We start from the raw sequence: 25,640 nt of genomic DNA, 5'->3' as shown, positions 1-25,640 counted from the left end.
CTTTACCGAAGACTGATGACCTGATCGCCATGCTAGCTGGTGGAAAGTCATTCAGTAAACTAGATCTGACATCGGCCTATATGACACAGGAGCTTGTCGGCACTTCGAAGAAACTCACCTGCATCAACACACATAAAGGACTGTTTGTTTACAACAGGTGTCCTTTTGGAATTTGTTCGGCTGCAGTCATATCTCAGAGGAATATGGAGAGTCTACTGAAGTCCATTCCTAGAACTGTCTTGTTTCAAGATGACATTCTGGTCACAGGTCGTGATACTGCTGAACATCTGAACAATCTTGAAGAAGTCCTACATCGTCTGGACAAAGTGGGACTCAGGCTGAAACGTTCGAAATGTATCTTCATGGTACCTGAAGTTGAATTCCTGGGGAGGAAGATTGCTGCTGATGGCAACAGGCTTACTGATGCGAAAACCAAGGCCATCAAAAATGCACCCAGGCCTCAGAATGTGATGGAGCTGCGTTCATTCCTTGGGCTACTCAACTACTTCGGTAATTTTTTACCCAGACTGAGCACTTTATTAGAGCCGCTGCACATGTTACTCAGGAAAGGCGACAACTGGGTCTGGGGTGTGTCTCAAGATAGAGCCTTTGAGAAAGCTAAGAATCTGTTCTGTTCAAACAAGTTGCTTGTTCATTATGATCCGTGTAAACGTCTTATATTGGCCTGTGATGCTTCGTCATATGGGGTTGGCTGTACACTCCAACAAGCAACTGAGTTGGGTAAGCTACAACCTGTTGTGTATGCTTCGAGAAGTTTGTCAAAAGCAGAAAGAACTTACAGCATGGTAGAAAAAGAAGCTTTAGCCTGCGTGTATGGGGTTAAAAAGATGCATCAGTACCTGTTTGGTCTTCGTTTTGAACGTGAAATGGATCACAAGCCACTCATTTCATTGTTTTCGGAAAACAAATGTATTAATACCAATGCATCGTCCCATATTCAGAGATGGGCGTTGACATTATCTGCCTATGATTATGATATTCGCCATAGACCCGGTACCGAGAATTGTGCCGATGCACTGAGCCGTCTGCCTTTGCCTATACCTGATATGGAGACGCCTCAACCTGCAGATCTACTGTTAGTAATGGATGCTTTTGAAACTGCTCAACAAGTTAGGATCTGGACCAGTCATGACCTTATTTTGTCGGTTGTGAAACATGGTGTCCTCAGTGGTGATTGGTCTGCAATACCTATGGAGCTGCGTGATGAGACCAAACCATACAACTGTCGCAAAGATGAACAGTCCATTCAGTCAAATTGTTTACTGTGGGGTAATCGTGTCATCATGCCTAAGAAAGGTAGAGAAAAATTTGTACGTGAACTACATAGCACTCATTCCAGTATTGTCTTGATGAAATCCATTGCTAGATCTCCTGTATGATGGCCTGGAATTGACTCTGATCTGGAATCATGTATGCATCAGTGCAATACTTGCATGCAGCTAAGTAAAGTACCAGCAGAATCTCCGCTGAGTCTTTGGTCGTGGCCATCTCAACCATGGTCGAGGATCCACATCGATTTTGCGGGCCCTTTCCTGGAAAATATATTTTTTTTGTGGTGGATGCATATTCAAAGTGGATAGAGTGTATTATTATGTCATCCAGTACACCTACAGCTACTATTGAGAGCCTTCGTGTCATGTTTGCTACTCATGGTTTGCCTAACATTGTTGTGAGTGACAACAGATCTTGCTTCACAAGTCTTGAGTTTCAGGAGTTCATGAAACTCAATGGTATTAGACATGTGAGGTCAGCTCCATTCAAACCTGCTTCTAATGGTCAAGCAGAGCGTGTTGTTCAAATGATCAAGCAAAGTATGAAACGTGTAACTCAGGGTTCACTGCAGACTTGTTTGTCATGTATATTGCTTAGTTACAGGACAAGACCTCATACGCTTACTGGGGTTTCCCCTGCGGAGCTACTGATAAAGAGAAATCTCAAGACCAAGCTTTCTCTTGTTCATCCTGATTTGAATGATCATGTTGAAAACAGGCATCAAAGTCAGCAATGGTATCATGATCGTGCTGCTGTGTCACGTGACATCTCTGTCAACGATCCGGTTTATCTACTGAACTATGGTCAAGATCCAAATTAGATCACTGGTACTGTTACAGCCAAGGAGGGTAACAGAGTGTTTTTTGTCATGCTCAAGAATGGGCAAACATGCAGGAAACATGTTGATTAGGTCAAATTATGGCATACGGATGAACTGGAACCATTTGAGGAAGATGCAGTCAGTGACCATCCAACCAATGTTCATTCATCAGGGGACTCTGCTGTCTTTACTGAACCTGGACCTTCAGTCTCTGATGTGGTCATTACCATTCTCATCAGATCGGTTACTCAGCCTTCAGTCACAACTGACTCAGAACGCTTGCCCAGAACTAATGTTGAACTGAGACGATCAACTCGTGAGCGGAAAGTCCCAGACCGTCTTAATTTGTAAAGAGACTGATATTAAGATCTTAAAAGGGGGATGTTGTTTTGTATTGATGCTTGGGGTCACCAGACATCAGAGGGCGCCACTGTCAGAGGTCATCAGGCTGTATGCGCGTGTGCGTGGTCTCTAGTATATAAGCATGGGTACTATGTCATGCGGGTACTTTGGGCGCGAATAAAGTTGGATCAGGTTTACACCTGAGGCAGTTTACAGTAACAAGACTCATGAGTTATTACAGTCAACAACTTCACCGAGGCATACGAAAGCATGAGCCTTACACTAAACATCCGTAAGACACAGGTCCTCCACCAACCTGACCCCGCCACACAGCACTGCCCAGTCATCAAGATCCACGGCGATGCCCTGGACAACGTGGACTACTTTCCGTACAGTGGGTGCCTATTATCAACAAGGGCAGACATCGATGACAAGGTTCAACACCGCCTTCAGTTTGAAGATGAGGCCCTCAAATCTGGCACCGATCTTATGGTCTACAGGGCTGTAGTGATACCCACCCTCCTGTATGGCTCAGAGACGTGGACCATAAACAGTAGACACCTCAAATCACTGTAGAAATACCACTAACGATGTCTCTGCAAGCTCCTGAAAATCCCCTGGGAGGACTAATGCACCACGTCAGTGTTCTCGATCAGGCTAACATCCCCAGCATCGAAGCACTGACCACACTCGACCAGCTCCGTTGGGCGGGCCACACTGTTCACATGCCTGACACAAGACTCCCAAAGCAAGCGCTCTACTCGGAACCTACACGGCAAGCGAGCCCCAGGTGGGCAGAGGAAACGTTTCAAGGACACCCTCAAAGCCTCCTTGATAAAGTGCAACATCCCCACTGACACCTGGGAGTCCCTGGCCAAAGGCCACCCTAAGTGGATGAAGAGCACCTCGAGTCTCGTCGCCGAGAGCATGCAGAAAACAAGTAGGCAGCAGAAGGAGCGTGCGGAAAACCAGACTCCCCACCCACCCTTTCCTTCAACGACTGTCTGTCCCACCTGTGACAGGGACTGTAATTCCCATATTGGGCTTTTCAGTCACCTGAGAACTCACTTTTGGAGTGGAAGAAGTCTTCCTCAATTTCAAGGGACTGTCTAGGATGATGATGTTCCGATTCATGGGGCGGCCAAGCAGGAGAAATTCAGCACCTCATACTTTTTTTTGGAGTGGGGCAGAAGTGGCCTCATCGTCGGGGTGGAAGTGAGGGCGAGGCAGAGTGGCCGTCTAGTGGGGCGGAAGTGGGGGCGGGTCTTAGTGGCCAACGCTACAAGTCATCAGCGTCGTGCTGATGACATAATCGCGCTGGCGCGTCACAACGTTTCTCTCCTTCAGTTAAAAGGTAGGACCACTGCGAACTCTGCAGCCACTTTAGAGGCAAACACTGGGTCACCAAGGAGGGTTTCAGCTGGGCCAGCAGCCTGGCACCCAAGAAGGGGTACCAGGCTGTCTGTTGGCGGCCTGGCCAAATCTGCAGCCATAATTGTCAGCCCGACCTGGCAGTCGGCCGACAAAAAAAAACATGGATTCGCCGGCAGTGTCACCTTCCTTTTAAGGGTGGCTGCTCTGCCAAGCCACAAAAAGGGCACCAACAGCAAAAGCTGTCAGTGGCACCGACCGGTGGCAGCACTGCTCCTGTGGGGCAATTTTCTAAAAGGGGCAATTTCGGGATGGGGTCACCGCCTGTCAGTAAGGGGTCGGCGTGTGCACGCCGTGGCGGGAAAACAGGTGGAACAATCCCCTACACCGTTCCAAAACTGGGGATGGGCAATTTATAAAATGGCAGCCTCTCCACAGAGACTCGGTGGCCAGTCTGCACCGACCCATGGCCGCCACTTTTAGGCGGTCACGGGCCTTATAGAAAAGGGCAATTTCGGCCCCTTAGACTTCAATGTAGGAGGAATGATTAAGAAGTTTGCAGATGATACAAAAATTGGCTGTGTGGTTGATAGTGAGGAAGAAAGCTGCAGATTGCAGGAAGATAGCAATGGACTGATCAGGAGGACAGAAAAGTGCCAAATGGAATTCAATCCTGAGAAGTGTGAGGTGATCCATTTGGCGAGGGCAAACAAGGCAAGGGAATACACAATTAAGGGTGGGATACTGAGAAGTGTAGAGGAACAGAGGGACCTTGGAATACATGCCCAAGACCCCTGAAGGTAGCAGGACAGGCAGGTAAGGTGGTTAAGAAAGCATACGGGATACTTCCCTTTATTATCCAAGGCATAGAATATAAGAGCAGGGAGGTTATGCTTGAACTGTATAAAACACTAGTTAGGCCACAGGAAGGATGTAATTGCATTTGAGAGGGTACAGAGGAGATTTACGAGGATGTTGCCAGGACGAGAGAACTTTAGCTATGAGGAAAGATTGGATAGGCTGTGGTTGTTTTCTTTGGAGCAAAGGAGGCTGAGGGAGACATAATTGAGGTGTATGAAAATATGAGGTGCTTAGATAGACTGGAAAGAAAGGATCTATTTCCCTTAGTAGAGAGACCACTAACCAGGGGTATATATTTAAAGTAATTGATAGATGGATTAGAGGGGAGTTGGAGAACTTTTATTCACCCAAAGGGCGATGTGGGTCAGGAACTCACTGCCTGAAAGGATGGTGGAGGCAAAAACCCTAATTACCTTTAAAAAGAACTTGGATATGCACTTAAAGTTCTGCAACCTATAAGGCTATGGACCAAGAGCTGGAAAGTAGGATTAGCTTGGACAGCTCTTTTTCGGCCGGCACAGACAAAATGAGCCGAATGGCCTCCTACTGTGCTGTAAATTTCTATGATTCTATGATAAGGCAGTTGAGCTTTAAGGGCTCGAGACTGCCTATTTTTGAATGATTTTAAATTTTCTTTTCAGAAGGCAGTTCAGCTTTAAGGGCTAGAGACTGCTTTCAAAAATTACAGCCTTGCTTTAAGAAAATGCAGCCTCACTCCAGGGATGTGGATTTCAGCCTCTTGCTTAAGAGCAAAGGGGTTGAGATGAAAGCCTTCCAGACAGAGGTGGTTGTGCTAGACAAAGCCTTGGCCAGTGGCAGAGCACGAGTAGGAGGAGTCTTCCATTCCACTTGCTAAGACAGCCAGCTAAACAATTAAGAGGTGAAACCTGGCCTCGTTTGCGCTTGTTTTCTTTGCAGTGTGCAGCTTGGCCTACTTCAATAGGAGGAGGAAGGGCTTTAAAGGATGTGAATGCATTGCGTTTTGTATTACATTATAGGCAAACGCACTTGCTGTTTCAAACTGGACCGTCTAGTTTTAGCGTGGGTCGTTGGTATTTTGGTCATTCAAAAAGTGAATAAAAGTGTGATTTTCACTTGCTTAGGTGGAGCTTTTCTGTTTAAAGCATGCGTGGGGAGGCCTCTTCCCCAAGTTTGAGCTATCGTGAGGTACCTGGTTACCTATTTTAAGCACACGTGAGCAATGTTTCCCCCGAATTGTCCTGGCCAATATTTATCCCTCAATCAACATAACAGATTATCTGGTCATTGTCACGTTGCTGTTTGTGGGAGCTTGCTGTGCGCTAATTGGCTGCTGCATTTCACACATTACAACAGTGACTACACTTCAAAAAGTACTTCATTGGCTGTAAAGCGCTTTGAGATGTTCGGTGGTCATGAAAAGCTCTGCAGAAATGCAAATCATTCTTTCTTTTCTTTCTTGCTGAGTACACAGCTTGAAGCAGCACGTTCATCACTGGGCTGTGCGCAAATTTCAAATAACTATTGTCAACAAGGGCAGACATCAATGACAACACCACCTTCGGTGTGCCAGTGCAGCCTTTGGTCGCCCAAGGAAGAGAGTGTTTGAAGACTAGAACCTCAAACCTGGCACCAAGCTCATGGTCTGCAGAGCAGTAGTGATACCCACCCTCCTATATGCTTCAGAGACATGGACTATATACAGCAGGTACCTCAAAGCACTGGGGAAGTACCAACAACACTGCTTCCGCAAGATCCTGCAAATCCATTGGCAGGATAGGCGCACCAACGTCAGTGTTCTTGCTCAGGCCAACATCCCCGGCATCGAAGCATTGACCACGCTCGATCAACTCCGATGGATGGGCCACATCATCCGCATGCCCGATACTAGATTCCCAAAACAAGTGCTCTAATTAGAGCTCCAACACGGCAAGCGAGTCCCGGTGGGCAGAGGAATCGCATCAAGGACACCCTCAAAGCCTCCTTGAAAAACATCCCCATGGACACCTGGGAATCCCTGGCCTAACACTGCTCAAAAGTGGAGGAGAAGCATCTGGGAAGACGCTGAACACCTCGAGTCGCTTGAGCAGAAGTCAATTGCAAACAGTGGAAGGAGTGCACAACAACCCAAGCACCCCACCCACCCATCACTCCAACCACCATCTGCCCCACCTGTGGCAGAGACTGTAAGTGCCGTATTGGACTCATCAGTCATCTGAGAACTCATATTAGTGTCGAAGCAAGTCATCCTCGACTCTGAGGGACTGCCTAAGAGAGAGAGAGAGAGTGCGCAAAATAACGTGCTGCCTGCGATTTTTTAAAGATTCTTGCCCCGCGATGCCACCGGCTGTTTTCCGGCCATATCGAATTTCTAGGCTGCTAATTCTGTGCACGAAGTGGCAAGAGCGATAGATATTATCCATCTTCTGAAGTGACATCAGGTGCAGTGGAATCCTAGGTAGTACAGATTAGTAAAAGAGGAGATTAAAGCAATAGTAAGGAAGGACATTAGCTTGGATGATGTGGAATCTATATGGATAGAGCTGCGAAACACCAAAGGGCAGAAAACATAGAAACATAGAAACATAGAAAATAGGTGCAGGAGTAGGCCATTCGGCCCTTCTAGCCTGCACCGCCATTCAATGAGTTCATGGCTGAACATTCAACTTCAGTACCCCCTTCCTGCTTTCTCGCCATACCCCTTGATCCCCCGAGTAGTAAGGACCTCATCTAACTCCTTTTTGAATATATTTAGTGAATTGGCCTCAACAGCTTTCTGTGGTAGAGAATTCCACAGGTTCACCACTCTCTGGGTGAAGAAGTTCCTCCGCATCTCGGTCCTAAATGGCTTACCCCTTATCCTTAGACTGTGACCTCTGGTTCTGGACTTCCCCAACATTGGGAACATTCTTCCTGCATCTAACCTGTCTAACCCCGTCAGAATTTTAAATGTTTCTATGAGGTCCCCTCTCATTCTTCTGAACTCCAGTGAATACAAGCCCAGTTGATCCAGTCTTTCTTGATAGGTCAGTCCCGCCATCCCGGGAATCAGTCTGGTGAACCTTCGCTGCACTCCCTCAATAGCAAGAATGTCCTTCCTCAGGTTAGGAGACCAAAACTGTACACAATACTCCAGGTGTGGCCTCACCAAGGCCCTGTACAACTGTAGCAACACCTCCCTGCCCCTGTACTCAAATCCCCTCGCTATGAAGGCCAACGTGCCATTTGCTTTCTTAACCGCCTGCTGTACCTGCATGCCAACCTTCAATGACTGATGTACCATGACACCCAGGTCTCTTTGCACCTCCCCTTTTCCTAATCTGTCACCATTCAGATAATAGTCTGTCTCTCTGTTTTTACCACCAAAGTGGATAACCTCACATTTATCCACATTATACTTCATCTGCCATGCATTTGCCCACTTACCTAACCTATCCAAGTCGCTCTGCAGCTAGTGGGAGTTGTGGGAGTTGTGTACAGACCACCAAACAGTAGTAGTGAGGTTGGAGATGGCATCAAACAGGAAATTAGGGATGCGTGCAATAAAGGTACAGCAGTTATCATGGGTGACTTTAATCTACATATAGATTGGGCTAACCAAACTGGTAGCAATACGGTGGAGGAGGATTTCCTGGAGTGTATAAGGGATGGTTTTCTAGACCAATATGTCGAGGAAACAACGAGAGAGCAGGCAATTCAAGACTGGGTCTTGTTTAATGAGAGAGGATTAATTAGCAATCTTGTCAAGCGAGGCCCCTTGGGGAAGATTGACCATAATATTGTAGAATTCTTCATTAAGCTGGAGAGTGACACAGTTAATTCATAGATTAGGGTCCTGAAGTTAAAGAAAGGTAACTTCAATGGTATGAGACGTGAATTGGCTAGGATAGACTGGCAAATGATACTTGAAGGGTTGACGGTAGATAGACAATGGCAGACATTTAAAGATCACATGGATGAACTACAACAATTGTACATCCCTGTCTGGTGTAAAAATAAAATGGGAAGGTGGCTCAACCATGGCTAACAAGAGAAATTAGGGATAGTGTTAAATCCAAGGAAGAGGCATAAAAATTGGCCAGAAAAAGCAGGAAACCTGAGGACTGGGAGAAATTTAGAATTCAGCAGAGGAGGACTAAGGGTTTAATTAGGAGGGGGAAAATAGAGTATGAGAGTAAGCTTGCAGGGAACATAAAACCTGACTGCAAAAGCTTCTACAGATATGTGAAGAGAAAAAGATTAGTGAAGACTAATGTAGGTCTCTTGCAGTCAGAATCAGGTGAATTCATAATGGGGAACAAAGAAATGGCAGACCAATTGAACAAATACTTTGGTTCTATCTTCACTAAGGAAGACACAAATAACCCCCGAAAATACTAGCGGACTGAGGGTCTAGTGAGAAGGAGGAACTGAGGGAAATCCTTATTAGTCAGGAAATGGTGTTAGGGAAATTGATGGGATTGAAGACCGATAAATCCTCAGGGCCTGATGGACTGCATCCCAGAGTACTTAAGGAAGTGGCCCGAGAAATAGCAGATGCATTGGTGGTCATTTTCCAAAATTCCATCCACTCTGGATCAGTTTCTATGAATTGGAGGGTAGCTAATGTAACCCCACTTTTTAAAAAATGAGGGAGAGAGAAAACAGAGAATTATAGCCTGACATCGGTCGTGTGGAAAATGCTGGAATCAATTATTAAAGATGTAATAGCAACGTATTTGGAAAGGAGTGATAGGATCGGTCCAAGTCAGCATGGACTTATGAAAGGAAAATCATGCTTGACAAATCTTCGAGAATTTTTTGAGGATGTAACTAGCAGAGTGGATAAGGGAGAACCAGTGGATGTGGTGTATTTGGTCTTTCAAAAGGCTTTTGACAAGGTCCCACACAAGAGATTAGTGTGTTAAATTAAAGCATATGATATTGGGGGTAATGTTCTGACGTGGATAGAGAACTGGTTGGCAGACAGGAAGCAAAGAATGGGAATAAACGGGTCGTTTTCAGAATGGCAGGCAGTGACTAGTGGGGTACCGCACAGTTCAGTGCTGGAACCCTAGCTATATACAATATATATTAATGATTTAGACAAAGGAATTGAATGTAATATCTCCAAGTTTGCAGATGACTAAGCTGGGTGGCAGTGTGAGCTGTGAGGAGGATGCTAAGAGGCTGCAGGGTGACTTGGACAGGTTAGGTGAGTGAGCAAATACATGGCAGATGCCATATAATGTGGATAAGTGTGAGGTTATCCACTTTGATGGCAAAAACATGAAGACTGGATCGACTAGGCTTATCTTCACTGGAATTTAGAAGAATGAGAGGGGATCTCACAGAAGCATATAAAATTCTGACAGGATTGGGCAGGAAGGGTGACAGATTAGTAAAAGGGGAGGTGCAACGAGACCTGGGTGTCATGGTACATCAGTCATTGAAAGTAGGCATGCAGGTACAGCAGGCAGTTAAGAAAGCAAATGGCATGTTGGCCTTCATAGCGACAGGATTTGAGTATAGGAGCAGGGAGGTCTTGCTGCAGTTGTACAGGGCCTTGGTGAGACCACACTTTGAGTATTGTGTGCAATTTTGGTCTTCTAATCTGAGGAAGGACATTCTTGCTATTAAGGGAGTGCAGCGAAGGTTCACCAGACTGATTTCCGGGATGGCAGGACTGACATATGAAGAAAGACTGGATCGACTAGGCTTATATTCACTGGAATTTAGAAGAATGAGAGGGGATCTCATAGAAGCATATAAAATTCTGACGGGATTGGACAAGTTAGATGCAGGAAGAATGTTCCCGATGTTGGGGAAGTCCAGAACCAGGGGTCACAGTCTAAGGATAAAGGGTAAGCCCTATAGGACCGAGATGAGGAGAAACTTTTTCACCCAGAGAATTGTGATCCTATGGAATTCTCTACCACAGAAAGTTGTTGAGTCCAGTTCGTTGGATATATTCAAAAGGGAGTTAGATGTGGCCCTTATGGCTAAAGGGATCAGGGGCATGGAGAGAAGGCAGGAGTGGGGTACTGAAGTTGCATGATCAGCCATGATCATATTGAATGCTGGTGCAGGCTCGAAGGGCCGCATGGCCTACTCCTGCACCTATTTTCTATGTTTCTATGTAACTTATAATAAAATGGAGGATTATTCGCAAACAAAAACACATAAAGCTGGAAATAGTGAGTCAGGTAGCATCTGTGGTTAATAAGAGATTAGTCCGCCAATATTTCAGGTTTTAAGAGCCTTCCTCAGGGTATATGTATATAAAAATAGGCCCAATTAAGGTATATGCAACTTGTGCATCCATCTAAGACAAATCTTATCACTCGAGGTTTTATGAGAAACAGAAGATTCCCCAGACAATGCTGGGATTGAAAAAAGGCAATTGATAAAATAATTGAATTTAATTTCAGTCATGCAATGTTTGCTATTTTCAATTAGTTTTAATTTTATTGTATAATGGTAAATATGCACTGGAATTTTAATTTTATGGATGATTATCATTCACAATAGCAGCCATTTAAAATACTGATGTAAACAAAACATTGATAGCAGTTTCATATGTTAAAGCAGAAGGAAAAATTCAGACCTTAGTTTAATTCAAGTTTTGAAATTAAAAAATATCACTGATGTCAAGCAGATTTTACAAAATTCATATATGAATCATAAAAATAAATTTCCAACAATAATGAACAATTTAATTGCAATAAACTAGGGACTAAAAATATAATAGATTAGTGCCACCTGTTAGTGCTGGCGAAGGGCACTACCGGGGCGCAGTGATAATAGCGCCGCTCGTCAATTTGAATAGTGTTTCAATGGCGGCGCAAAAACTTAGCACCAGGGAATCCTGCGCCAATCAGACTGTGACGTCAATGAGTGTGCAATGCCCTGCTAATGCCCCAATCACAATATTAATTGTTTTCATTGCATTTACTGCTTGGGGCAAATCACACCAGCAAAACCAAGCATTCACAAATGTTATCAGCACTACCGTGGCGATATCTAAGGTAATGAACAATTGGGTCATTGGGAGGTCAGATTGATTGCTACCTTCCCAGGGATCATTTTGACTGCTTTCAGACTGTGAACATAGTTGCTTTGTTGCTGGTGTTACAGTTTGTTCATTAGCATTTCTCACAATTTTTGGACCTGCTGGTTTCACTCATTCATGGGGATTGTCCTGGCAATTCATCTTGACATCCGGCATCTACTTTTAAGGCAGCAGCTCCACAGATAGATCATGCCAAATGGGGCCAGAGGCAGGGGGAGGGCCGCCAGATGTCACAACAGGAGGCCTTGGCTGCCAGGGTTTTCTAGGAGCAGTTTTTGTACATTCACCTCTCAGAAGAGAAGTGCCTCAGAAGGCTATGTTTCAGCAAAGAGGTGGTCACAGAGTTGTGCCACCTGCTACACCAAGATCTCGAGCCTCATATCAAGAGGACCACTTCGCTTTCAGTGGCAGTTAAGATCACAGTAGCTTTGAATTTCTATGCTGGCAGCTCCTTCCAGGCTACAGCAGGGGATATAGCAAACATTTCACAGTTCGCAGTCCATTGCTGTATCCGGGATGTAACAGGCGCTCTGTACAGTAGGAGAAGGGACTACATCTCATGGAGCATGTCCACGGAGAAGCAGCAGGAATGCACATGTGCATTTGCAAGGATAGCAGGATTCCCCATGGTTCACGGTGCCATTGACTGTACCAACATGGCATTGCGGGCACCTTATCACAACGCAGAGGTGATCCGTAACTGGATATAAAACAAGACTATCATAGGTCCATCTCCGACCTGTATACCAATCTAGCAAGCCTCCTCACTGGGAACGGTGCCATCCAAAGTCATCACCAATATAATATGAGCCTTATGAACTCTCACCTTGATGTCTCTGAAAGCAGTAACACCACTCATTGTTGGAAATGTGACCATCTCTGTATGTGTCACATGAGTTGAAAAATGGTTTCATGCACTGGTCATGGTTGTCAAAATAAATGCTTCCCAGCTCTGACTGATCAAGTAACAGGTTATAGTTTGTGTCCAGTCTGTTAAACATCCATCCAAGTGAGTCCTTGCAAATGGGTAGAATGCTGGTGTCAAATCCTAAGGAACAGAGGGGAAATAGCAAGTTATTTTTTTTAGAATAAAACTCATTATTTATTAGCTAATGGTATAATATGCATTATTTACATTAGTGACAATTGTGTAAAAGTTAAAATTATCCAACTAATACTTAGTAGTCTGTTACATAGCAGTAATACAATAATGGGATTCAACCAAGATCAAAAAACATAGTTGAGCACCTAAATATGCTGCTACATTGAGAAACACTTTTTGTTGTTTATTATATGCATACACACGATCAAAATCCTTGCAGGAGGAAGAAATTTAGAAGCATAACAGCTAAAAAAAACTGGACAGTAATACAACATAACCTTGAGTATGCCATGGCAGATGCATTGAGGTTGTATTCTACATAACTCAAACTGAAGCAATATGGGCCCATCATTTTCTGTCAAAATAATGGCGAGGCTAATCGCGCTCACTGTTATTTATGTGCAAATACTACAGCAAACTCAGGTGAGGGCAGATGTGCAGTGAAATGTGGAAATCCAAATGTTGCTGTCTGGGTTGTGCCGCTCTGCTGTCAACATCTAGAACATGGCATCTCGCTGTCTGGTTCATCATTGAAATGCATTGAAAGGCGTTAAGTTGCTGTACCTGCTCGTCGATACGAACTAAACTCGCCACAGAAAGTTCAGTCTTGTCCAATCCAGGCTAAGTACCCTTTTAATGGCATGATAAGTGTTAATTACTGCCAGTGAACCCCTCTAGCACTGAAAATTAACTATTACAAGTGTAGAATCTAATTCCTTCAGATTTTAATTGATGTTGGAAATTTAAAAAAATATTAATTTTAAATTTTGTTTTTTTAAACTTTTCCTTTCTGTCTCTTTTTTTCTCTCTCTTAATCCAATCTTTTTTTCCCTCTCTTGATTTCTCTTTCTGTACCTTGATTTGGCAATTAATTCACTTATTATAATTTATACTTCCTTCTCAGTCAAAGCACTATTTCTCAAATTCTTCAATCTGATTGGTTAAGGAGTTGCACAGTTGCTTTACTTGTTCACTCAGGTCCCAAATGCCCTGCGGGGGGGAATTTTAGCAAACAAAAATGGGTGGGATGGGTTTGGGTCAGGTGTTAAAGGGGTGGCCAGCCAACCCACTCTCAGGAGGGGGGATGCCAATTTAAATATTTTGATGAGGCTGGCAGCCTCTGATTTAAACTGTTTTGCTGGTTTTACGTTGAGTGGCTGGGCTTCCTAGGTCTCGGGAACCCTGGCAGCTTAAGTGAGGCAAGGATAGCTTCGGGGAGAAGGTAAGTGCCTTTACAGCACTGTTTGTGGGCCAGGAGGAGAGGTATACTTCCCCCTTGCCTACCAAGCACACTCCCATCAGACTGCCACCCCCCCCCTATACAAAGCCTCTTAGGTTGGGGATTGGACCGCCAAGGGACTGGACCCCCTCCCCCTGGGTCGAGGATCGGATCCGCCTCCACCCCCCCCCCCACCCCACACCTCGGGGTCATGGATTGGACCTACCTGGTCCTGCAGCCTGCTCCAGGGTGTTCCCCGCTCAACTGGAAGCCAAGATTATTTAAACCCCACTGCATGAACAAAAACTCAGCCGCATTCACTGTCCAATACTCTGCACCCCACCACTGCCCCTTCTTTTGTAACTCATCCCTGTTAATATACAGGTCCCTGTTTCATTTACTCAAGCGTTATCAGCTCATACTTTCAGCAACTTGCCAGGCAAACATTTTAAATACCTAAACATGCAAGGGCATATCTAACTAATGGTGGAAGCCATTAGATGCCCTGTCACAGCAAATTATGGCCCATGATACCTGGCATTGGGAATGAGTAATAATGGCCCAGAATTTGCTGCAGCGGAGCATCTTGAGGCCTGCCCTGTTCATTAGAGGGAAATTCAGCATTTTTGTTGGCAAAAAGGAGTGGTGCGGTATTGGCGGCGAGAATGGGCTATGTGCAGTGGTGTGGGTGCAGACTGGCCGATTGGGTCGTGAAATTCAGCTGGTGACGATTTACTGCGAATGAGCCAGCTGCTCCCTGTCCTTTTTAAAGGGCAGGGTTTGCAGCTAGGCCCTGAGCAGGGAACCAATTGCTTGCACGAGGAGCAAGGAAGGCCATCAGATTTTCTGATGCGGAACTCGAGACCCTCATCGAGGCTGTGGAGGGAAGGAGGCACGTTCATTACCCTGACACAGGCAGGCCGATTCGCGCTGTGTTCATTAATGCCTGGAGAGAGCTCGCTGTGGAGGTCTCGGGGACCTCCATTCATGATCGCACCATGACCCAATGCCACAAAAGGCTCAATGACATAATTCGCCTGATGAAAGTGAATACATGTTCCCCCAACTCTTCATTTTCCATCTGCGAGCCTCTCCTTCACCTCTTATTTCCATCCTTCACTACATAGTCACTGAAGCAACATTTGATTGGTGAGGCATGTATATATCTATATGTGTGCGTTCTCACAATGGAGGCTCCCTTTCATGTCAGAGTTGCAGCTGCATGTAATGCACTCACACTTGCACTGATTGCCGAGGCCTCATGACACTACTACTCAGCAAGCCTTCTTTGCTTTGCAGGTGAAGGTTTCTCACCATATAGAGCAACAGAGGACTGGTGGTGGCAAGCCAGATATCCAGCAGCTCATTCATCTTAAAGAAAGGGTTCAGAGGCTAGTGGGCCCACATGTTGCCTTCCCTGTGGCCGCTGGTCGTGTGGATCCCGCTGGAGGCAGCAACGGCAGCAAAGGAAGACCTTCCTTTAATGCCATCTCTCCCTGAAAGTGCCAGCACCTACCACGCGTTTGCTTATGATTGTGTGCAAGTTGCAGGATGAATGGTGCAATGCCTCACCTCACCGTCACGGGAACCCTTGTGCCATTTATGATTGCAGATGAGACCCCAAGTGTGAGCCAAAGCCAGGACGACAGCCTTGAGACCCCTGCGAGCCAAAGCCAGAGAGAGACCGATGAGGTACTGGATACCAAAGGCAGGGAGAGATCGTTGAGGCAACTGGCAGCCAAAACCAGGACACCCTAGAGATCATTCCATCTATTGTCGGCATGTCCGATGAAGCTGAGGAAGAGGGGGACACTGCGGGAAGCACCACGCCACTGCTTCCTACACTCGCACGCGCCAGCTCAGATACTGGAAGTATACGGTCGGGAATGTTAGATTTAGCAGAGGGGTCTGCACTGGGTGATGCACCGGGGCCTAGCGGGCTGCAGCATGGTCAAGGGCAAAGGCAACCGCGGATGCCATCTCTCTGGGGGGGGCGAGTTCTGCTGAAGAGGACTCAGAGGAGCCCATCGATGTTGGGGCTTATGAAAGAAGAATGGAGGCCATGCATTCCCAAATGCTGGGGGCAAAGGCAAGGGTGTCCGAGAGCCTCACAAGTGGTGAGGAGCATGGAGGAGTCTGCCTCCTGCGCTGTGGACAGCTCTGCGCGCACCATGGAGCCCACCACTGCCAGTGTGCAGACAATGGTGGATTTCCAGAGTGATCGTGCGGATGCAGCTGTGATGCCTGGTTTCGTTGGTGATGTGGCAGCTGCCATTAGAGCACAGGCACAAGGGAACGAACGTCTGAGTGCTGCTTTGGATGGGATGGCCGCTGCCCTGGAAGCACTCTGGGCAACAGGCCATGGAGCGTCTTACTGCTGTTGTCGCTGGTGGCATCGAGACTGTGTTTGCTCTCATGCAGTCTCATGCTGGATGCCACGCGAGATCTGACTGTTGCCATTGCGGCTGGGTCCACCATGGTCCATGATGGACCTTCTGGTGTCACGCCACCCCACAAACCTGTGCCGCAGCAGATTGGTGGGGATGGTTCAGTCCTACTCCGGGGGAGTGGCACAGGCTCCTCGGACCAGGATTCTGATGTGGTCTCTCAGGATCACAGCATTCCTGAGCCCAGACCTGTCACTCCGCCATTGCCACCAAACATGGAATCGCCCCAGCCAATCCTGACTGAATGCACTGAGGAGGGTGCTGCCCAGTCTGCAGCCGGCCCTTCCAGGGCCAGAGCTAGTCGAGGGCATTCTAGAAGGTCATCTGAAAATGCTAGAAATCTCAGCGGGTCAGGAATCATCTATGGAGAGAAAAATAGAGTTAAAGTTTCGGGTCGATGACGCTTCGTCAGAACTGGCGAATGTTCAAAAATAACACATTCTTAAGGAGCACTGAAAGGGGGAGGAGAAGAAAGAACAAATGGGAAGGTCTGTGATAGGGTGGAAGGCAGGAGAGATTAGAGAGACAAAAGGAATAATGGGCCGAATTTAAATGGTAATGGCATGAGTAGAAAAAGATTAATCTATATAGGGTGTGAATGGCAGAATAATGACCAGTTGCCATTGGAGACAAAAAAAAACATAAGCTCGGGGGCGGGGGCGGGAAGGGAGCCAAGGATGTGCAGAAGTTATGCTCTGAAATTGTTGAACTCGATGTTGAGTCTTACAGAAGACTGTAAAGTGCCCAAACGGAAAGTGCGGTGCTGTTCCTCTAGCTTACGTTGAGCTTCATTGAAACAGCGCAGGAGTCCGAAGACGGAGATATCAGAGTGGGAATGCAGTGGAGAATTAAAGTGACAGGTGACCGGAAGCTCAGAGTCACACTTACAGACTGAACGGAGGTGTTCCACAAAGTGGTCATCCAATCTGCGCTTGGTTTCCCCAATGGAGAGGAGACTACATCGTGAGCAGCGAATACAGTACACTAAATTGAAAGAAGTACAAGTAAATCGCTGTTTCACCTGGAAGGAGTGTTTGGGACCCTGGATAGTGGGAAGGGAGGAGGTAAGAGGGTAGGTGTTGCATCTCCTGCGCTTGCATGGGAAGGTGCAGTGAGAAGGGGAGGGGGTGCTGGGGCTGACTGTTTTTCTGTTTTTCTCTCCACAGGTGCTGCCTGAATCACTGAGATTTCCAGCATTTTTTGTTTTTATTTCAGATTCCAGCATCTGCAGTATTTTGCTTTTGTTTTTAGAAAGACATCAGTAGCTTCTACACCTGAAACACAGCAGCCTTCCCAGCCCCATGATGCAGCCACAGGGGAGACACTGCGGTGTAGTTCGTGAATAGGGTTGCATAAGAGGGGTTATAAGGAAATGCACAAGGGTGATAAATGATTGTGTGTATTTTTTTTTGCACCTTTCTTTCTCGTGCAATAAATCTTTATTTTGTGTTTCAATATCTGTGCAGTCTCTCATTTCACTGCATTCAATGATGTGTGAAAGGGCTCATTGGGTTGGCCATGGAGATGCAAAAATGAAGGGTGAAGTGGGCACGAACTCATCGGAAACGAGCAGCAATAGATGGTTTTGAACTTCCCTTGCAGGATTTGGATGGTGCGCTGCCTCCTGCGTGGCCGGTGACCCGCATCCTGGTCCTCCACCTGCATCTCCTCCTCCTCCTGTGCGTCGTGCTCCTGCGCCTCCTCCTCCTGGTTCTCCTCCTCAGGTGGTACTGCTGGCTCATCCTCCAATGATTGTGCCCTCATGATTGCCAGGTTGTGAAGCATGCAGCAGATGACTACAAATAGGGAGACCCGCTCAGGTGAGTACTGCAACAGTCCACCAGAGCGATCCAGGCAATGGAACCTCTGTATAAGGATCCCGATGCATTGCTCAATTAAACATTGAGGGAGTGGAATCCCTTGCGGTTTCTGAACATCTTGGGATTGTTCTATGGTGCCCTCAATGCAATGTGGTTGCAGTCTATGGCGCCATTAACTCTGGGGAAGCCCGCAATTCACACGAATCCGGTCTGCCGTTCCAACTGTTTCTCCCTGGTCATCGGGAAGGATATGTAGTCCCTCCTTCTCTTATAGAGAGCATCTGTCACATGACAGATGGAGCTATGCGCAGCAAACTGCGAAATGTTCGATACGTCTGCTGTAGCAGCTTGGAAAGATCCAGTGGTATCGAAATTGAGTGTTTTGGTCACTTTGGGTGCGATGGTCAGAGCTGTCCTCAACTTTGTTTGAGGCTGGAGGTCTGGCTGCATGAGATTGCACCCTCTCGAAGTCCCTCCAGAATCGAAGTCTCCGGAGACATTGGTCATCCGTCAGGTCCATGTACGAAAACTGTAGATCCTTGCACGATAGGGCCTCTCCCCTCACAACTATGTTTGCATCTTCCTATGGCAGCTGTCTCATTGCCTTCTCGCTAATGCTCTTTCTGCTCCTCACCCTCTGAAGCCTGCTGCTGGCAAGCATCTGTCTCCTGTACATCCTGCCTTCTCTCGATTTTACCCATGATCCGGTGCGGGGTGTCAACGCACTTGACAACCCTCCTGATGGCAGGTCCTTCCTTAACCACCTTTCTGGGTTGAGCTCTGTCGCCATCTCCATGGCCTTCTGCACGTTCGGCAGCCATGTGTGCTGCGTCCCTTGCCCGCTGCCTCTGGAGCTTTCTCCTGCGTGCCTCCCTGCCGCACACAATGTGCAGGAGGTGTTCCACTGCCACCACTGACCCCGTCATCTCCGCAAGCAGAGTCTCCACAATGAGGGCTCTATGTTGTGAAGACCCTAGCCCATTAGCACTCACTCCTGGCAAAGTTATGAAAAGTCCGAAAAATTCTCGGCAAAAAGATTGCAGCTACACGCAACATGCCTTTAAAGGTCGCTGGCAGTCTTCAGCCAGCACTGTATACCGAAAAAAACTGTCGTTGGCACCGACAAGTGAATTTACCTTCCGGGGCAGAGCCGTTGCGGTGGGAGCTCTGATGACGTCATTAATAACGCATCTGCAGGAGCGAGGCGGAAGTGGGGGGAGCGGGACGGATCTTCAGACCGCAGCAAAAACCCATGAGGGCAATGACGCGAAAGTTGGCTAGTCCGCCGTGAGTCAGCGGCCATTCCGCGCCGCCCCATGGCCACCAATTTCAGCCGGCCAGAGGCCTTATCAGAAGGGGTAATGTCGTCCCCTAGATCTTTTTCCTCACCCTTCAGTTTGAAAAATTTTATGTGGTGCAAGTTGCTGACGGTGCAAATCGATAATGGCGCAGTGAGGTCAATGGGGCATCTGGGAACTTGATGAGAGATGGAACCAATGAGAATTAAGGCTAGAGAAAGAAACAGAGGAACGGTGGAAAAGAAAATACGGTGAATTAAAGTGGGTGAAAATCTGTGAATTGTAGTTTTTTATCGGCCTACTCTGAACTGTCTCACTCTTTCCACCATTACTAAGTATCAGCTAAATCCTGCCTGTGGATTTGGATGGATAATGAGTTAAATCTGGCAGATACAACTGTCCAGGCAGGGAATATGAAGAGGTGCCACATAGGTAAGGAGAGAATTGTTTAGACAGTAATATTCTCAACTGCACTCAGGATTCCAAGCCTAGTTACTGGACAGACTGTAAGAGACACAAAGGAATCAACAAGCCAGCAAAGGTTATCACCATGAAGCAATGTCACATTCACATTGTCTCTCTTACGAATGTTGCTTCTAACATCTTCAGCAGATTAATAGCTTAATATTAAAATTAGGTCTGGGATTTTAATATCTTAATTATGAGGTTATCAGGAAGCCAGAATCAAAACAAGAAACCTACTAGGGCCATCTTAGACTGGGTGTTGTGTAATGAGAGAGGATTAATTAGCAATCTCATTGTGCGAGACCCCTTGGGGAAGAGTGACCATAATATGGTGGAATTCTGCATTAGGATGGAGAATGAAACAGTAAATTCAGAGACCATGGTCCAGAACTTAAAGAAGGGTAACTTTGAAGGTATGAGGCGTGAATTGGCTAGGATAGATTGCCGAATGATACTTAGGGGGTTGACTGTGGATGGGCAATGGCAGACATTTAGAGACCGCATGGATGAATTACAACAATTGTACATTCCTGTCTGGCGTAAAAATAAAAAAGGGAAGGTGGCTCAAACGTGGCTATCTAGGGAAATCAGGGATAGTATTAAAGCCAAGGAAGTGGCATACAAATTGGCCAGAAATAGCAGCGAACCTGGGGACTGGGAGAAATTTAGAACTCAGCAGAGGAGGACAAAGGGTTTGATTAGGGCAGGGAAAATGGAGTACGAGAAGAAGCTTGCAGGGAACATTAAGGTGGATTGCAAAAGTTTCTATAGGTATGTAAAGAGAAAAAGGTTAGTAAAGACAAACGTAGGTCCCCTGCAGTCAGAATCAGGGGAAGTCATAACGGGGAACAAAGAAATGGCAGACCAATTGAACAAGTACTTTGGTTCGGTATTCACTAAGGAGGATACAAACAACCTTCCGGATATAAAAGGGGTCAGAGGGTCTAGTAAGGAGGGGGAACTGAAGGAAATCTTTATTAGTCGGGAAATTGTGTTGGGGAAATTGATGGAATTGAAGGCCGATAAATCCCCAGGGCCTGATGGACTGCATCCCAGAGTACTTAAGGAGGTGGCCTTGGAAATAGCGGATGCATTGACAGTCATTTTCCAACATTCCATTGACTCTGGATCAGTTCCTATGGAGTGGAGGGTAGCCAATGTAACCCCACTTTTTAAAAAAGGAGGGAGAGAGAAAACAGGGAATTATAGACCGGTCAGCCTGACCTCAGTAGTGGGTAAAATGATGGAATCAATTATTAAGGATGTCATAGCAGTGCATCTGGAAAATGGTGACATGATAGGTCCAAGTCAGCATGGATTTGTGAAAGGGAAATCATGCTTGACAAATCTTCTGGAATTTTTTGAGGATGTTTCCAGTAAAGTGGACAAAGGAGAACCAGTTGATGTGGTATATTTGGACTTTCAGAAGGCTTTCGACAAGGTCCCACACAAGAGATTAATGTGCAAAGTTAAAGCACATGGGATTGGGGGTAGTGTGCTGACGTGGATTGAGAACTGGTTGTCAGACAGGAAGCAAAGAGTAGGAGTAAACGGGTACTTTTCAGAATGGCAGGCAGTGACTAGTGGGGTGCCGCAAGGTTCTGTGCTGGGGCCCCAGCTGTTTACATTGTACATTAATGATTTAGACGAGGGGATTAAATGCAGTATCTCCAAATTTGCGGATGACACTAAGTTGGGTGGCAGTGTGAGCTGCGAGGAGGATGCTATGAGGCTGCAGAGTGACTTGGATAGGTTAGGTGAGTGGGCAAATGCATGGCAGATGAAGTATAATGTGGATAAATGTGAGGTTATCCACTTTGGTGGTAAAAACAGAGAGACAGACTATTATCTGAATGGTGACAGATTAGGAAAAGGGAAGGTGTAATGAGACCTGGGTGTCATGGTACATCAGTCATTGAAGGTTAGCATGCAGGTACAGCAGGCGGTTAAGAAAGCAAATGGCATGTTGGCCTTCATAGCGAGGGGATTTGAATACAGGGGCAGGGAGGTGTTGCTACAGTTGTACAGGGCCTTGGTGAGGCCACACCTGGAGTATTGTGTCCAGTTTTGGTCTCCTAACTTGAGGAAGGACATTCTTGCTATTGAGGGAGTGCAGCGAAGATTCACCAGACTGATTCCCGGGATGGCGGGACTGACCTATCAAGAAAGACTGGATCAACTGGGCTTGTATTCACTGGAGTTCAGAAGAATGAGAGGGGACCTCATAGAAACGTTTAAAATTCTGACGGGTTTAGACAGGTTAGATGCAGGAAGAATGTTCCCAATGTTGGGGAAGTCCAGAACCAGGGGTCACAGTCTGAGGATAAGGGGTAAGCCATTTAGGACCGAGATGAGGAGAAACTTCTTCACCCAGAGAGTGGTGAACCTGTGGAATTCTCTACCACAGAAAGTAGTTGAGGCCAATTCACTAAATATATTCAAAAGGGAGTTCGATGAAGTCCTTAGTACTCGGGGATCAAGGGTTATGGCGAGAAAGCAGGAAGGGGGTACTGAAGTTTCATGTTCAGCCATGAACTCATTGAATGGCGGTGCAGGCTAGAAGGGCTGAATGGCCTGCTCCTGCACCTATTTTCTATGTTTCTATGAACTGCAAGGGCTAAATAGTTAATTCCCTTGGTTTGAAGAGGTATATGGCAAATATGGCAAAAAATATTTGGTAGTACAATGGAGTTGAACACTTATCAATTTGGTTTGAGAGCAAGCCAGATTGGAAATGAACAATTTCTCAATAATTCTCAGCACAGTTGGCTTAAGTTTGAAGTCAAACCATAATTTGAAACTAATATCAGCATGCAAAGAAACCACTGAATGCTGCTCAATGAGTGCAACTATTTGTTTTAAATCTGCAATTGTGCTTTAAATCCGTCTGCATTCTCAGACAAGCTTGAAGGGGACCATGCTGTGCTCGGGTTAATGTGAACATTCTGCAATATTCAAGGTAATGGACCAACAGGATTACAAATCAGGCAGATGACATCTGACTACAGAATAAGGACTGCATTGTGTGCAAGTAGAACTCAGTGTTTTATAAAATTTAACTACATAGACTTCAACAGTGGTGGAGATCAGTAAATACTTCAACAATTGTTAGTAAATATCTCTCGGACAATTTTAAGTTTATCCTAAAAATGATTAAGATGGTATCTCCTGATGCAGGAGTTGGAAGTTGCTCTCTAATTGATGCAGTGTTTGTTTTATTTTGTGTATCTGGTTCAATCACTTCATGTCCTGTTCATTAATATGCTGCGGTAGGATAGAAGGACAGAAGGAGTATCTTAATTAATTGGGATTTTAATGAGAGGCTCTGCTTTCCAGCTATTAATTTTACTTGTTACCTTCCTGGAGCCTGATTTGTGAGCACAACATATCCTGCTTTTCAGCACTGTTCCGGTAACAGCTGGCTGAACTTGCCTAATCATAGACTATAACCTCTGTGCATGCACTGGAACATCATGCAGACAGAACCTGCAATGCTTCATCAGTCTGTTTAAATTATCCCAGAATAAGCGGACATCTGGATTGGGCCAGCAGAAAAAAGGGCAGAAAATATCGACCACTAACATCAAATGTGAGCAGTTGGCAATTATGGCATTAAAGCATCAATGCACACATACAGAATGACAGGAGATGGATTGGCACCTTTTATCAACACACTTTGGACTCCCAAATCTAAAGTGATTTGCTGTGATGGAGTAATGACTGGAGTTCAGATAATATCAGTGGATGGAAAATCAGTCAGATTCTGTTACAGGTGTGCACTCTACCCTGCCCAGTTTTCCTGCATTTACTGTGCCCAGGTGGTCCATTAACCCAGGTGCAGGACCAGGTAAATCTCCCCAATTTTCTTCTTCTTAGGCAATCCCCTGGAGTCGAGGATGACTTGCTTCCACACTAATATGAGTTCTAAGGTGACTAATGAGTCTGATACGGGATCTACACTCTGTCACAGGTGGAGCAGGTGGTGGTTGAAGGGATGCGTGGGTGGGGTGCTTGGTTTGTTGTACGCTCCTTCTGCTGATTGTACTTGGTTTCTGCACGCTCCCGACGAAGAGACTCAAATTGTTCGGCGCCTTCTCGAATGCTTCTCCTCCACTTTGACCGGTCTTGGGCCAGGGATTCCCAAGAATCGGTGGAGATGTTACATTTTTTCAAGGAGGCTTTGAGGGTGTCTTTGAAGCGTTTTTTCTGCCCTCCTGGGGTTCGCTAGCCGTGACGGAGCTCAGAGTAGAGTGCTTGTTTCAGGGAGTCTTGTATCAGGCCTGCGAACAATGTGGCCAGTCCATTGGAGCTGATGTAGCGTGATCAATGGCTCAATGTTGGCCTGAGAGAGAACACTGACGTTGGTACTCCTATCCTGCCAATGGATCTGCAGAATTTTGTGGAGGCAGGGTTGGAGGTACTTCTCCAGTGTTTTGAGGTGCCTACTGTACATTGTCCATGTCTCTGAAGCAAATAGGAGGGTGGTATCACTACTGCCCTGTAGACCATGAGCTTGGTGCTGGGTTTGAGATCTTGGTCTTGAAATACTCTTTTCCTCAAGCGACCGAAGGCTGCACTGGCACACTGAAGGCGGTGTTGGATTTCGTCATCGATGTCTGCCCTCGTGGACAGAAGGCATCCAAGGTATAGAAAGTGGTCCACGCTGTCCAAGGTCTTGTCATGGATCTTGATAATTGGAGGGCAGTACTGTGTGGCGGGTGCAAGCTAGTCGAGAATCTTTGTCTTACGGATGTTTAATGTAAGGCTCAGTCTCTCGTATGCTTCAGTGAAGGTGTCAACAATGGTTTGAGTTCGGCCTCCGAGTGTGCACAAACGCAAGCATCGTCTGCATGCTGTAATTCAATGATAGAGGTTGGAACAACCTTGGTCCTGGACTGGAGGCGACAGAGGTTGAACAATTTCCCATTCGTCCTGTAGATTAACTCCACTCCAGCAAGGAGCTTGTGAAAGGTGAGATGAAGCATTGCAGTGAGAAAGATTGAGAAGAGCGTTGGTGCAATGAAACAGCCTTGCTTGACCCCGGTCTCCACTTCTGTTGGGTCTGTGGTTGATCCATTGGTAAGGATCACGGCTTGCATGTCATCGTGAAGCAGGCAGAGGATTGTGACAAATGTTTGAGGACTCTCTAAAGAGCAAACCTCCAGCATCTCATCCATCCTTGCATCTCCACCTTGCAATCTTTGCCTGATTCCCTCCCATGCACAGCGTTCACCTTCCCTCTCATCCCACAGCAGCAAAGGAAGCAGCAGATCCATGGAGTATTTGATCTTCCTTATAAAATCTTGAATCCTTAAATGTATTCAGCTGCTTTCTGAAGAAATAAATCAATTCAGCTTCAATTGCTTTCTTTGGGAAGTTGTTATACCTTTCATAACAGTTTCTTCTAATCTCGAGTTGTACTTAAAAACTTTGAATTTTTAAATTATTATTCTCCAATTCTGGATGTGTAGTCTAAGTCAAATAGCCTACTTACATGTGCATTCTCTCAGCATTTAAAGGCCTGGATCTTGTCTGCAGTGTCTTAGTCCGAGAAATAACTTTAATTTAATTT

The 25,640-nt window shown here is 46.1% G+C and overlaps 1 protein-coding gene across 4 annotated transcripts in view; it reads right to left on the bottom strand.

Annotated features, from left to right (window-relative positions):
• The window catches only part of spock3 (SPARC (osteonectin), cwcv and kazal like domains proteoglycan 3), a 1,033,635-nt gene that overhangs the window by 29,620 nt on the left and 978,375 nt on the right, over positions 1-25,640 (bottom strand). For all 4 annotated transcript variants that reach the window (XM_070871342.1, XM_070871338.1, XM_070871346.1 and 1 more), the window contains one exon: positions 12,544-12,765. In XM_070871342.1, coding sequence (XP_070727443.1) covers positions 12,544-12,765 — 222 coding nt within the window. The remainder of the gene's footprint in view (positions 1-12,543; positions 12,766-25,640) is intronic.

The sequence above is a fragment of the Pristiophorus japonicus genome, chromosome 2, assembly GCF_044704955.1.
Source record: "Pristiophorus japonicus isolate sPriJap1 chromosome 2, sPriJap1.hap1, whole genome shotgun sequence".
NCBI lineage: Eukaryota > Metazoa > Chordata > Chondrichthyes > Pristiophoridae > Pristiophorus > Pristiophorus japonicus.
This window is presented reverse-complemented; position numbering and strand designations above follow the sequence as displayed.